The sequence below is a fragment of the Stigmatopora argus genome, chromosome 7 (assembly GCF_051989625.1).
Source record: "Stigmatopora argus isolate UIUO_Sarg chromosome 7, RoL_Sarg_1.0, whole genome shotgun sequence".
Taxonomy (NCBI): domain Eukaryota; kingdom Metazoa; phylum Chordata; class Actinopteri; order Syngnathiformes; family Syngnathidae; genus Stigmatopora; species Stigmatopora argus.
In genome coordinates, this window is record NC_135393.1 from 10,788,307 (window position 1) to 10,801,139 (window position 12,833).

At 38.7% G+C, this 12,833-nt stretch overlaps 1 protein-coding gene across 6 annotated transcripts in view; it reads left to right on the forward strand.

Annotated features, from left to right (window-relative positions):
* ank2a (ankyrin 2a, neuronal) overlaps positions 1-12,833 on the forward strand; it is a 76,042-nt gene that overhangs the window by 28,010 nt on the left and 35,199 nt on the right. For 4 of the 6 annotated variants that reach the window (XM_077605883.1, XM_077605886.1, XM_077605889.1 and 1 more), the window contains 26 exons: positions 24-122; positions 748-846; positions 1,007-1,204; positions 1,270-1,368; positions 1,726-1,824; positions 1,977-2,174; positions 2,697-2,795; positions 3,180-3,278; positions 3,375-3,473; positions 3,551-3,649; positions 3,729-3,801; positions 4,630-4,756; positions 4,856-4,922; positions 5,023-5,126; positions 5,338-5,373; positions 6,158-6,382; positions 6,495-6,593; positions 7,367-7,521; positions 7,717-7,928; positions 8,002-8,209; positions 8,282-8,378; positions 8,480-8,708; positions 8,884-9,009; positions 9,087-9,209; positions 9,288-9,320; positions 9,626-9,647. In XM_077605883.1, coding sequence (XP_077462009.1) covers positions 24-122; positions 748-846; positions 1,007-1,204; positions 1,270-1,368; positions 1,726-1,824; positions 1,977-2,174; positions 2,697-2,795; positions 3,180-3,278; positions 3,375-3,473; positions 3,551-3,649; positions 3,729-3,801; positions 4,630-4,756; positions 4,856-4,922; positions 5,023-5,126; positions 5,338-5,373; positions 6,158-6,382; positions 6,495-6,593; positions 7,367-7,521; positions 7,717-7,928; positions 8,002-8,209; positions 8,282-8,378; positions 8,480-8,708; positions 8,884-9,009; positions 9,087-9,209; positions 9,288-9,320; positions 9,626-9,647 — 3,124 coding nt within the window. The remainder of the gene's footprint in view (positions 1-23; positions 123-747; positions 847-1,006; positions 1,205-1,269; positions 1,369-1,725; positions 1,825-1,976; positions 2,175-2,696; positions 2,796-3,179; positions 3,279-3,374; positions 3,474-3,550; positions 3,650-3,728; positions 3,802-4,629; positions 4,757-4,855; positions 4,923-5,022; positions 5,127-5,337; positions 5,374-6,157; positions 6,383-6,494; positions 6,594-7,366; positions 7,522-7,716; positions 7,929-8,001; positions 8,210-8,281; positions 8,379-8,479; positions 8,709-8,883; positions 9,010-9,086; positions 9,210-9,287; positions 9,321-9,625; positions 9,648-12,833) is intronic. The other 2 variants (XM_077605887.1, XM_077605888.1) reach the window with 2 other exon arrangements.

Consider the following 12,833-nt stretch of genomic DNA (forward strand, 5'->3'; position numbering starts at 1 on the left):
TGTTATTGTTTTTGTTTTTTTAGTCTGGTCTGACACCGATTCATGTTTCTGCCTTCATGGGTCATCTAAACATTGTCCTGCTTCTACTGCAGAATGGGGCTTCCCCTGACGTCCGCAACATTGTAAGTTTGATACGATAAACAAGGTCAATGAAAATTAACTTAAATTGTTGCAGTTTTTGTTTTTTTGTTTTAAATGTATGCATCTTTACAAAAATTGCAAAGAATTAGGTTATAATTACAAATCTGAGGTGAGCAACAAAATTTACATCAGATGATTTCACCATGGAGCGTTGTATTATGGAAGATATAATTACTTGTATTTACAGTCTTTCTAGCTTGGTAAAATAAGAGTTGTTCCGTCAACCAACCCCAATGAAAAAAAAGCCATATTCAGCCTATTAGGAACAGCATTAGAAAAATGTAGAAGGACCCCATCTTGCATGAAAACTATATTTTCAATATTCCCTCATCCCTGGTAACTTGCCACATTTTATTTTGCCTCATAGTACCTTTTTATCAAAGATTATATTACAATCAAGAATAAATACAGAAAGAATGGAAAACGAATTACAGTATATAAATAATTTAAAAACCTTAAAAAGCCTTAAATCACAACAGTTAATACATGAGATATTCATTGATTCAAAACAAGGGATACACTGGATGATTTAGTTTTTCTTTATTCTTAATATTTTTAAACCAATTGTTTTGTCCCACATATTGACATTCTGTCTTTGGTCAAAAGCGTGGCGAGACAGCTTTGCATATGGCGGCTCGAGCAGGCCAGATGGAGGTGGTGCGCTGTTTGTTGAGGAATGGGGCACTGGTGGATGCCATGGCCAGAGTGAGTCAGCACCGAACATTCACATTTCCGCTCCTTAAAAGCATACACTCTTCTGGTACACTAGTACCTACTAAGCATAGTGGGCGTACAGCACATATCTATTCCCATTTCTAACTACGTTTTTGTTTATCTGTTGCCATTTTTCCCAATTTCATCACAGGAGGACCAAACACCCCTCCACATTGCATCTCGTTTAGGGAAAACTGACATTGTCCAGCTGCTCCTCCAGCACATGGCACACCCGGATGCTGCCACTATCAATGGTTACACCCCCTTACACATCTCAGCCAGAGAGGGCCAAGTGGAGACAGCCGCTGTTCTTCTGGAGGCTGGAGCTTCACACTCCATGGCCACCAAGGTGAGTTTTAACACGTAACAAGATGACTAAAAATAACTTGCCGTTATGTTTTTGCACTGCTACAGAAAGGATTTACTCCCTTGCATGTAGCCGCTAAGTATGGAAGCCTTGACGTTGCAAAATTACTTCTTCAACGCAAAGCGCTCCCTGATGATACAGGCAAGGTGAGATGAACATTTGCTGTTGTTGTATGGAAGAAGGTGCCGTTTTACCTCTTTTATATGAATGTTGTTTTTAAAGACAATAAAAATCATTTATATAAGTTCTAACATGTAAATGATGTACTGTACACATCAGTGACTAAATTCATACACCTACAGAAGCTTAAGAGCTGTATTAATATATATTATTTAAGAGTTGTAATAATGTTTAGGCATCCATATAGACTGCCATCGCCCATTTTCTTTAAGATTTCCAGCTATGTCATAACATAACAAACAGCTCTCAATGGTGTTGTTGAACAGTAGACAAACAATTGTTCCATGCAACTCAGTTGTGTCACAAAATGCTTGGTCACGCAGAATGGATTAACTCCGCTCCATGTTGCGGCTCATTATGATAACCAAGAAGTGGCGCTTCTGCTGCTGGACAAAGGGGCCTCGCCTCATGCTACTGCAAAGGTGAGCATTTTCACAATTAGTCATAAAAACTATCACAGTAGTTATATACAGCTGGGGTTTTTTGTAAGCATAGGCTGCACATTCTATTTAAAAGAGGCCCTTTACTTGTGATGAAGATATCATGTCGCTGATGTTCACCTTCATCTTTACAGAATGGCTACACTCCCCTTCACATCGCAGCAAAAAAGAACCAGACTAACATTGCAAGAGCGCTACTGCAGTATGGTGCGGAGACCAATGTTCTGACTAAGCAGGGAGTCAGTCCTCTTCACCTAGCTGCACAGGAGGGACATGCTGAGTTGGCCAGCTTGCTACTGGGCAAAGGCGCTCACATCAACACGGCAACCAAGGTATGGGAAATGTTTTGTTGTTGTTGTTGTTGAAGCTCTTCTCAATGCATGATATGTTGAAACTTTGCAGTTGGGCATAAAATATTTTTCTTCTTCCTATGTGGCGTAATAGAAAATGATTACGAAACACTGTAGTATACAAGTGGACGGCCTGGTGGCTTTAGAACTCCATGTGTGGACTTTACATGTTATCCTGTGTTTTCTACGGGTACTCCGTTTTTTTCCCACATTCCAAAAACTTGCATGGTGGACTGGTTGAACACTCTAGGTATGAGTGTGACTAATGTGTGGTTGTCCGTCTCTTTGTGCCCTCCGATTGGCTGGCCACCATTTCAAGATGTTCCCCGCTTCTTGCCCATAGTTGGCTGGGATAAGCGCCAAATGGAATGGAATATACAGTATATTTATAACAATCTGTCAATTCTACTGCACAATTGGTCCCTAAACATAGCACTTGCATATACCTATGATCAACAAATTATTGCTTTTAAAGCTGACCTAAGGTGTCTTTTTGCATTACAGAGCGGACTGACTCCTCTGCATCTCACAGCACAGGAAGACAGGGTCAGTGCTGCAGAAGTATTAGCTAAACATGGTGCGAATCTGGATCAGCAAACAAAGGTATGAACACAAAACACATGTATTGCATGATAGGTATTTTTTTATGATATAACTGACAGAAATGACCTAATTGTCATGAATTATTTTAGATATGATCACCTGTATCAATGTGGATTATCTTAAGTGATTTATGTCTGATAAGAATCTAATAATAATGTTTTCTAAGCTACCAATACATGAGTTACTTTTTGTTGTTGTTGCATTTTTCGATGTCTTGCCATACACCTTTAGATGAATTGATTAGTGTCTTTTCGCCTCCTCAGTGATAAAATGGCACTTGATTGAGTGTGTAGAAAGAGCATAATCAAATAACGGAATGTCAGTTACATATTTATTAATAATCAGCTAACTGACAAAAACGCGCTGTGCTTTTCTCCTTTTCAGCTTGGTTATACACCTCTCATCGTAGCTTGTCACTATGGAAATGCCAAAATGGTCAACTTCCTCTTACAGCAGGGTGCAACTGTGAATGCCAAAACCAAAGTAAGCTCCAAAGACCTGTATTTAGTTACATATATTTTAGTTTTCATTGTAAATACAACAAAACCTAATGGCAAATGTTTCCTACCGTTTGTGTAGAATGGATACACACCACTCCACCAGGCAGCACAACAAGGCAACACACACATTGTGAATGTTTTGCTGCAGAATGGGGCCAAACCAAGTGCTACTACAGTGGTGAGAAAGATAAAAAGTGAAAAAATATCTTGAAATATGTTCTAGCAAAAGCCCTAAATAGTATTTGTACATCTTAGAATGGAAACACTGCTCTATCCATCGCCAGACGTCTGGGTTACATCTCAGTGGTGGACACACTAAAAGTGGTCACTGAGGAAGTCATCACTACTACAACAGTAATTGCGTCAACCATTTCATTTTAAGTTCTCAAACTACATTCTTTAATTTTTTTTTTATTTCTCTCATTAATTTCAGACGGTCACAGAGAAACACAAACTCAACGTCCCAGAGACCATGACAGAAATCCTTGACGTGTCTGATGAAGAAGGTGAGGAGGTTTTATATTTTCATATAATCATTGACTTACTCCAATCTCCTCAGCCAACATTTGATGTAATGTTAAAAGCATTATTTTTTATAGTTTTTGGGCTTGAAGATGATGCTTGGATGATCCTGGAAGGTATTGGCGCATTTTGTCTGACTGCCTGGTGTGGGCAATTTACTAATGTGTTATGCCCCCCTTCAATTAAATTCGCATCCCAAAAACATCCATGGTTGGACACTCTAAATTGCGCCTAGGTATGAGTATGTGCATAAATGTTTGTCCATCTCCTTGTGCCCTGCCATTGGCTTTTTTTTTCAGGGTATCCCCCCCTTGTGCCCATAATCAGCTGGGATAGGCCCCAGACCATCCCCCCATCCCTGCGACCCCTGTGGGGATAAGCGGTTCGGAAAATGAATGAATGAATGCAATTCTTCTCTGACATACCTAAACATTTAGAAACCTTAATATTAACATAAATACCACTTTTTGGTGTTATTCTCACTTAGTATGTTGTAGCCTACTTATTATCCTATTTAACATGTTGTATTTTTAAGGGAAAACTTGTACTCTTACTAACAATGATAAACACTTGCTCACACTCACTAAAGAAATGAGCATTGCAACATTGGGGGAAATGGAAAAGGTTGACAGAAGCTGTTGCTTAACAATTGTTGTTCGGACGTATGATTTGCCAGTGGTCATATTAGGAGTTCTCATTAAGGTGTCATACAACATACAAAGTTCTGTTGATAGTATTTGAGGAATCATTCAAACTTGTAGCATTGAATTTACGTACTTCTTAATGACACCTCAAACCTGCCTTTTGTACAGGTGAGGACACCATGACAGGCGACGGAGGCGAGTACTTGAGAGCAGAGGATCTCCGAGAGCTTGGAGATGATTCTCTGCCAGGACACTACCTAGACAGCTTCAGCTACATGAACCACAACCTGGACAGGTCTGCTAAATCCGACTGTAAACTGAATGACAAAAGCCTACCGGATTAAACCGTACAAATTTAATTAAACACGTTCAAAATTTTGATAATTTTCTTCAGACCCCAGTACCAAAGCTTCCATCAAAGGGATGGTGTTCTCATTGAGGACATGATTGCCAGCCATCAAGTGAGGACAAATCATAATTAAGAAGAAAATAATACACTGATACAATTTGTGAATTGTAATAAATGACAAACATGAGTTTGTTTTTTGTTTTTTTCTTTAGGTGACAGCACTATCAAGGGAGCAAGACAAGGACTCATTCCGGTTAAGCTGGGGGGCTGAGCACCTGGATAATGTGGTGCTGTCCTCCAGTCTGCTGCATTCTGGGTAGGACTACACACATGCAAAAAGAACTGGTTTAATATTTATCGTTATGTATTATAGATAAAGCTGCGTATACACATTTCTCATAATTGTATGTGGCCATTAAAAATCACTTTTTTTAATATTTATCCTCTTATCTATTGTCTTGTGGCTTCTGTGTGCACACTTTTTATTTTGTGATTTGTGATAGCCTGTTGTTGTATTCTGCTTTTAGCCGTTCGTCTCCTTGCCTAGACCATGACAACAGCAGGTGATTCTCTTTATTTTGCTTTTTTTTCCTCTGACTTCTCTCTTCTCCTTTTTGTCTTTTTCCTTATCTGCTCCTAAATTTGTCTAAAAATATTTATTTGTTTGAAAATACTAAAGTTTTCCCATTTCCGTGTTACTCCATGCATGGTTTGCTATTGCATGATTTTGCTCAACTGTTTCCCGGATTGTGCAATTACAGATACATTTTGTGATTTTATATCTAATCCTTTAATATGCAGAATGCTAAGCTCAGATAATTAGGAGTATTTATTTGCATTTTGAGAGCATCATTTAACAATATGCTTTTTTTTTATTGTACAGGGTTTGATCAGCTTCATTGTTCTTTGGGTTGTTTGTTATATTGTATATTATGCTATTACGTTTGTCTGATTTAGTTTAATGTCATGCATTATGATGTGAGTTAGATTAAATTGAAAAATATATTTACTACAATCATTAAAGATGACATTTTTACATGTGAAATAATTCCATATTTTGATCCATATATGCTGAAAAAAAACGATAAAGATTTTTTTTCTTCGGCTACTGGAGTTCTTTGCTTGCCTTGCTTGCAACTAACGTATTGAGTGAAATGAAATTTGAGGATTGCCTTGAACCAACTGACTATTATGTGCTGTCCTGTGTGGTAAACTCAGACTATAAAGGAACTCAAACTATAAAGTAGCTTGTTCTGTCACTTGTTCTGCATGTAGTTGCCTAGGCGACAAACGGATTACATTCCATACAGGTCTTTGGGCTAATTCTGACACGTGCCTGTCTTTTAGCTTTCTGGTCAGTTTCATGGTCGACGCAAGGGGCGGAGCCATGCGCGGCTGTCGTCATAATGGCCTTAGAATCATCGTGCCACCAAGGAAGTGTTCTGCACCTACGAGAGTGACGTGCAGGCTGGTGAAGAGACACCGCCTGGCCTCCATGCCCCCTATGGTGGAAGGTGAGGGGCTGGCAGGTCGCATCATTGAAGTGGGACCTACCGGAGCCCAGTTTCTGGGGTAAGTGTTTGGTGGCGTCACTGTGAGATGGTGTTGGAGTGTGAGTAGGGGATTTTATGCTGGAGTGTTGATATTGTCTTCTTCACTCCTTCCTGTGCTGCAAATGGATCAGTAAGCTTCACCTTCCCACAGCTCCGCCCCCTCTGAATGAGGGCGAGAGTCTGGTCAGTCGCATCCTGCAACTGGGTCCTCCAGGAACAAAGTTCCTCGGGTAGGAGGGGGCTACCCTGCTTACCCCAAGACCCAGTTTTCATCCAAGATCCTATATTTTTTGTTGTTGTTTTAGGTTTCTTTTTTTTGTTTTTTCTAAGTTGTTGCATCAGTTGTGATGTGATTGAAGGTATAATTTGTTTGTATGAGCAATTGATTGTCTTCCAAAAAAAACAGCAAGGGCACAGTTGAAAGCTAGTTAGACAATTGGGATTTGAGGCTTGCCTGTTCAAATACCTTACCTTGGTTTCTCATAAAGAGATTCTTTCCCGAAATATTTGCTCTTTCCATATTCAATTGGTGACCGTCAGACAAATATCCTAAAAGTGATATAAGTAAAGATACATTTGCTCCATATCCACTATATGTAGTTAGGACCGCCGGTTGACTAAATCGAGTATTTAAAAAGAAAGAAAACTTGACATAGCCCTGACTAAAAGATAACGTTTCTTCAGACTAAAATTATGCCTTTACAAAAATTTCAAGCACCAGTGCAAAATGTTTTGTTGTGTTGCCTTTGTTTTGTTCTTCACTTATCACCATGATATCGTACTCCACATCCTTTTTTTATCATAAAAAATATATTTTTAACATTATTTTGCATGATTTGCACCTACTATTATTTTAAATTCAGCAGGGGGTTGTTGCTTTTTTGCTGTAAAAGGTGGCTCTAACTTCAAAGCACTTATGATATGAACTATGACATACTACTTGTTAAGCTTTTATGATTATATATTTCTATATACTTAATTGACTTTATTCTGTTTCTTTTAGACCTGTTATTGTTGAGATTCCACATTTCGCTGCTCTGAGGGGCACTGAGAGGGAGTTGGTTATTTTAAGGAGTGAAGCGGGAGAAAATTGGAGGGAGCACCATTGTGATTTCACAGAAGAGGAGCTGAACCAGATACTTAATGGAATGGATGAAAGTAAGGAAACAAAACTATCGATTCACTGATAGTTTGACATTTTGTAGAGCACTCCAAAATATTAATGTTATCTTTAATGCTTTTACCTGCTTTTAGACTTAACTTTTCATTTTATTTGCAATTACATTGCCATTGTCCACATCATGAAAATTCAGATTTACTGTTGTTTATGTTGAGTATCTTTGATCTCCATAGAGCTGGATTCCCCGGAGGAGCTTGAGAAAAAAAGAATCTGCCGTATCATCACACGAGACTTCCCACAGTATTTTGCCGTGGTGTCTAGAATAAAGCAGGATAGCCATCTTATTGGTCCAGAGGGTGGCGTCCTCAGTAGCACTCTTGTTCCTCAGGTACAGGCTGTCTTCCCTGAGGGAGCTCTTACAAAGAAGATCCGTGTTGGGCTACAGGTCTGTAACGGAAGCATGACATACTTGGGGTAGGATTCAAAAGCTGACCATTGTTTTTGGAAAAATGTCACAGGCTCAACCCATTGAAGTTGAATTAGTGAAGAAGATTCTTGGCAACAAGGCGACATTCAGTCCAATTGTCACACTAGAACCAAGAAGAAGAAAGTTCCACAAACCAATCACAATGACAATCCCTATTCCCAAGAGTGTAAACAATGATGGTGTCGGATCTGTGTATAGTGGGGAGACACCTACTTTACGTTTACTTTGTAGTATTACTGGTGAGTCTTAGAGTTTCAGGGTTTTGTTCATTTATTTTTCTTAGTCTGAGAAATTTTGTTCTCTCGTCTTAGGCGGGACGACACCAGCTCAGTGGGAAGACATCACTGGCTCTACACCTCTTACTTTTGTTAATCAGTGTGTTTCCTTTACCACAAATGTTTCGGCAAGGTAAAGTATAGTTGTCCATCTTTTACACTGTTCAATTTAACGTGATTAACATGTAAGTAACTGTACTGTCATTGACTCTTAAGTACCATTCACATTTGTAGATTCTGGCTGATAGACTGTCGGCAAGTCCAGGATTCTGTTAGTTTTGGCTCTCAGTTGTACAGAGAGATCATTTGTGTCCCGTACATGGCCAAGTTTGTCATTTTTGCCAAGACCTTGGACCCCATTGAAGCACGACTGCGCTGTTTCTGTATGACTGATGACAAAATGGACAAGACACTAGAGCAGCAAGAGAACTTTACGGAAGTTGCACGAAGCCGAGATGTTGAGGTGCAGTATCATAGAAAGTTGGAAGTGTGAGGGGGAAAAATGCTAAATTGGGGGGTTAAATAAATTGAGTAAATGGACCTTATTTTAAATGTTGAAAATGTTGGCCATGGAATGAAACCTGCAATTGTTTATTTTGGGAAAAGTTGATTAAAAACCCTATTTTTTATTAACTCAGGTCCTAGAGGGAAAACCAATATTTGCTGACTGTTTTGGAAACCTGGTACCCCTAACCAAGAGTGGACAACATCATGTCTTCAGCTTCTTTGCCTTCAAAGAGAATCGACTAGCCCTATTCATTAAAGTATGCACATGGTTTTACACATCTGAATTCTCTGAGTTTGGTCAGTAATTGAATGGTTTTTCTCAAATGATTCACAGATTAGGGACACAGCACAGGAGCCATGCGGTCGGCTTTCTTTCACAAAAGAACCACGCACATACCGCAGCCTAAACCACAATGCAATTTGCAACCTTAACATAACTCTTCCAACGTATTCCAAGGTCAGTCTAGAATAAAATTAAAATCATTTATGTGAAATTTCTCCTTACTGAATATACTTGTTTCCTTGTTTTGGGTAGGAGTCTGATTCAGAGCAAGACATGGATGATGAGGTAACCAAAATCTTCCTGATGCACTAGCAGACGGAAAATAATTATTGTTGATAACTGTGATAACGGGCAGCACGGTGGGTTGCTTGAGCACTCTAAATTGTCCCTAGGTGTGAGTGTGAGTGTGAATGATTGTTCATCTCCGTGTGCCCTGAGATTGGCTGGAAACCAAGTCAGAGTGCCCATAGTTGTCGGGCTCCAGCACCCCCATGTCCCGTGTGAGGATAAGCGGAATGGAAAATGAATGAACTGTTATAACTCCTTTTTGTTGTTTTCTTATCTTGTTTTTTTTTTAATTTCTCTTGCAGAGTGAAAAGAGTGACAAGAAATGTAAGTCATCCCTAAATTTGAGTAATCTTTTACATTGTCATATTTTCTTAAATATTCGATTACATATCAAATATCACTTACTAAATCTAATAATAAAAATATAATCCCAAACGCCTGATACCATTTTTTTATTCAGTATAACTCTGTTAATTTTTTTTTAACAAACTAATGTGTCTACTAGTGTTTTACTAATATAATACAAAAGGATAATGATGACTGTGAGTTTAAGAACAGTTAACTGATCATAAAGGTTGTGACATAATGTGTTTGACATATAAAACAGATGTATGTGCTAATATATACACTGTTTGATATGTTATAATTCAAATAACCCATGCTCTGTTCCTTTGCTATACTAACATGTAGCTGTGCTATGGCTGTCCTCTTTTACTACTTTCCTCTCTAGTGGCTCTTTCTTTGCATCCTTTCCTCCCTATAATTTTTAAGGTCTATAAATTTGATTTATAATTAATTATATTATTATTTAAATGTACTAGTAATTAAACCAGTTTAGTTTCTTGCTATTTAGGTTTGAGTATACCTTGAACAGTATTATTTGTAATAGTGTGGAATTTTTAGCATTATTCAAGGAACTAGATAGTCAGTCAGATTTTCTCAAAACCATTAAGGGCAGTAGGGGTTTCTATCAGGGGTTTTTTGTTTGTTTGTTTTGGGTTTTTTTATTTACTATGTATTATCTGTATTTAAGTTGTTTATACTTTATTGCAAAAAATAAAAGTTGAAAAGGAGATAAATCTGCAGTACAAATACCAGATTTAGTTTTGAGAAGGAATTCATTAATCAGTTACGAAAAGTTTTTTATTCTTTTGTGGTTCATTTGTTGGCAGACATGACTCCCCGTGTCAATAGCAATCTTGAGACAATTTTATTTGTTGGGTCTTCATTTCTGTCCCATTGTTCCATTCAATGTTGGTTTGTTTTCCATGTTTAATTGTGTTCTCTGTCAAATTCATTTGTTTCATTTCCTTTCACATTAATAGGGATATCGCTTTTAATGCAGTTACTTATTATCAAAGGCATTCCAACTCCAGATAAAGTTGTCATATCGGCTTCGCTTATGCTACTGCTGCACTGTTGACTGAGAACTCCTCTGGATCATTTTCTGTTTTCCAGCTTTTGGTCTCTTAAGACTTCCTTATTCTCTCTTGTCAATCCTTCCCTGATCTTTAAACTCAGTCCAGCTGTTAACAACATTGTCTTGATAAGATTTTTCTGATGTCTCTCCTCCCCGCTTCATTTGTCCCCTATGTTCTTTACCCCTTTTTGTTGATAATTATTTTCTAACTGAAGATGATGAATCAGAATCAATGGAGACATTCTCACTGAAAACAAGTCAACCTCTGGACCCTGCAATCCTTGCAAGTCCAGATCTTCTCTCTGACATGTCAGACATAAAAATTCCCATTTCAAATACAGGGCAAGAGGCAGATAGTTCTAGGTGGAGTGAGGAAAAGGAAACTCTGGCCAACTATGAACTCCAAGATAGGAATGGAAAGGTTGGAGAGACTCAAAGGAACCAATCTAAAGTCCAAATACAAGAGGATAGTTCAAGAAAAGCAATTATCTTAGAGTCAGGTGGAGAAAATAGTGTTGAGACAAAGACCACTTTAGGTAGACTCCCCTCAGAGCAAAGAGACATGAGACACACGGACTCATGCCTTGTCATTGACACAAAATTGGAACTTAAAGCTGCATCGACGGATGACTCAAAAGAGGAAATTGTTCAAGAAAACAGTGAACAGCTTGTTGTCAAGGCTAATGTCAAACGGAGGCCACCAGACATCAAGAAACCTATTCGGAGAAAGCTAAAAGACAGAGAACATTCTGGATATAGTAGCTCTGAGGGAGAGCTTGAAAGGGTGAGCTCTGAGGAATCTTTAGATGGTGATGCTTTTCTGAATGAGAGTTGCCTTGTGATTGAGCCACAATTAAATCCACCACCTTCTCCTCGTGTCATTGAGACTCCCATAGGGTCAATAAAGGACCGGGTTAAAGCCTTACAAGACAAAGTTGAAGAAGAAAGCAGCCAAAAACCAGCTCAAGATTCCAGAGCATTGCTTGCAAAAACAAAAATGGAGCGTGAAATGCCACAGCTGCCTCGTGTTCCTAGATCCCCAAGATCTCAGACGGAAAGATTGGAAGAGACTATGTCTGTTAAAGAGCTGATGAAAGCTTTCCAGACTGGCCAGGACCCATCAAAAAACATGTCAGGTCTTTTTGAGCATAAAGCTTTGGCTTCTTGTGATTCCGCACAAACAAGTGACTCAGTGGATTTTGAAGGGAGTACAGGGACTAAACAAATTTCAGAATCCCCAACAAAACCAACAATTCAAAACAGCCAGATTTCTTATGGTCAAAATGACTTCCAAAGAGATGACAAAGCTGACTGTGGAAATCCGCCAATAGGCATACTTAAAGATACATCTAAAGAATCACTGTTATTTTCCAATGCAAATGTTGGAAAGACTGTCACATTTTCTGATGACAGAGGCATTAAGCCATTCATAAAGTCAACTGAACCTATTGAAAATGAACCTATGTCTGTTAAAGATCTAAAGAAAGCTTTTCAGTCTGGGAAAGTGGCTTCGAAAAATCAAGAGGGGCTTTTGGAGTCGAACACCACCACTGCTACAAATATTTTAGCACCACATGCAATCGATCTCACTCAAGCTGAAAGTTCACATGAAGAAAAGTATCAACTTAACTCTGCAAACTTAAATGATCCAGAACAGATATACACAGATACTGTTAGTTTTACAAACAAGGAGGACAATGTTGATCAAATCGAGCATAGTCCTCAGAGAGGACTATTAACTGACAGGGGCTGGCAAATGATGCAAGGTGGGGAGCATTCTATCAGTTCAGGTCAGACTTTTCCTGAAGATTTGCAGATAAGCCCTGACCGCAGACCTTCTGAGGACTTCAGTGCTGATATAAAGGCTGAGCTTGAAGAAAGTCCTGAGTACCAGTTATTTAAGCAATCAGCCACACCCTTAGATGTGAACGTTCCACTGGAGGGATCCAATGAAGGGACTTTGGTTAATAGACAAATATGCCATTCGTTCAAGGAAAGTACATCTCTTATTGATAATGAAATGATTGATGAAGGACTTGCATTTACCCATCAGATGTTGAATGATGATAATGATGAAATCACAGTTGAAG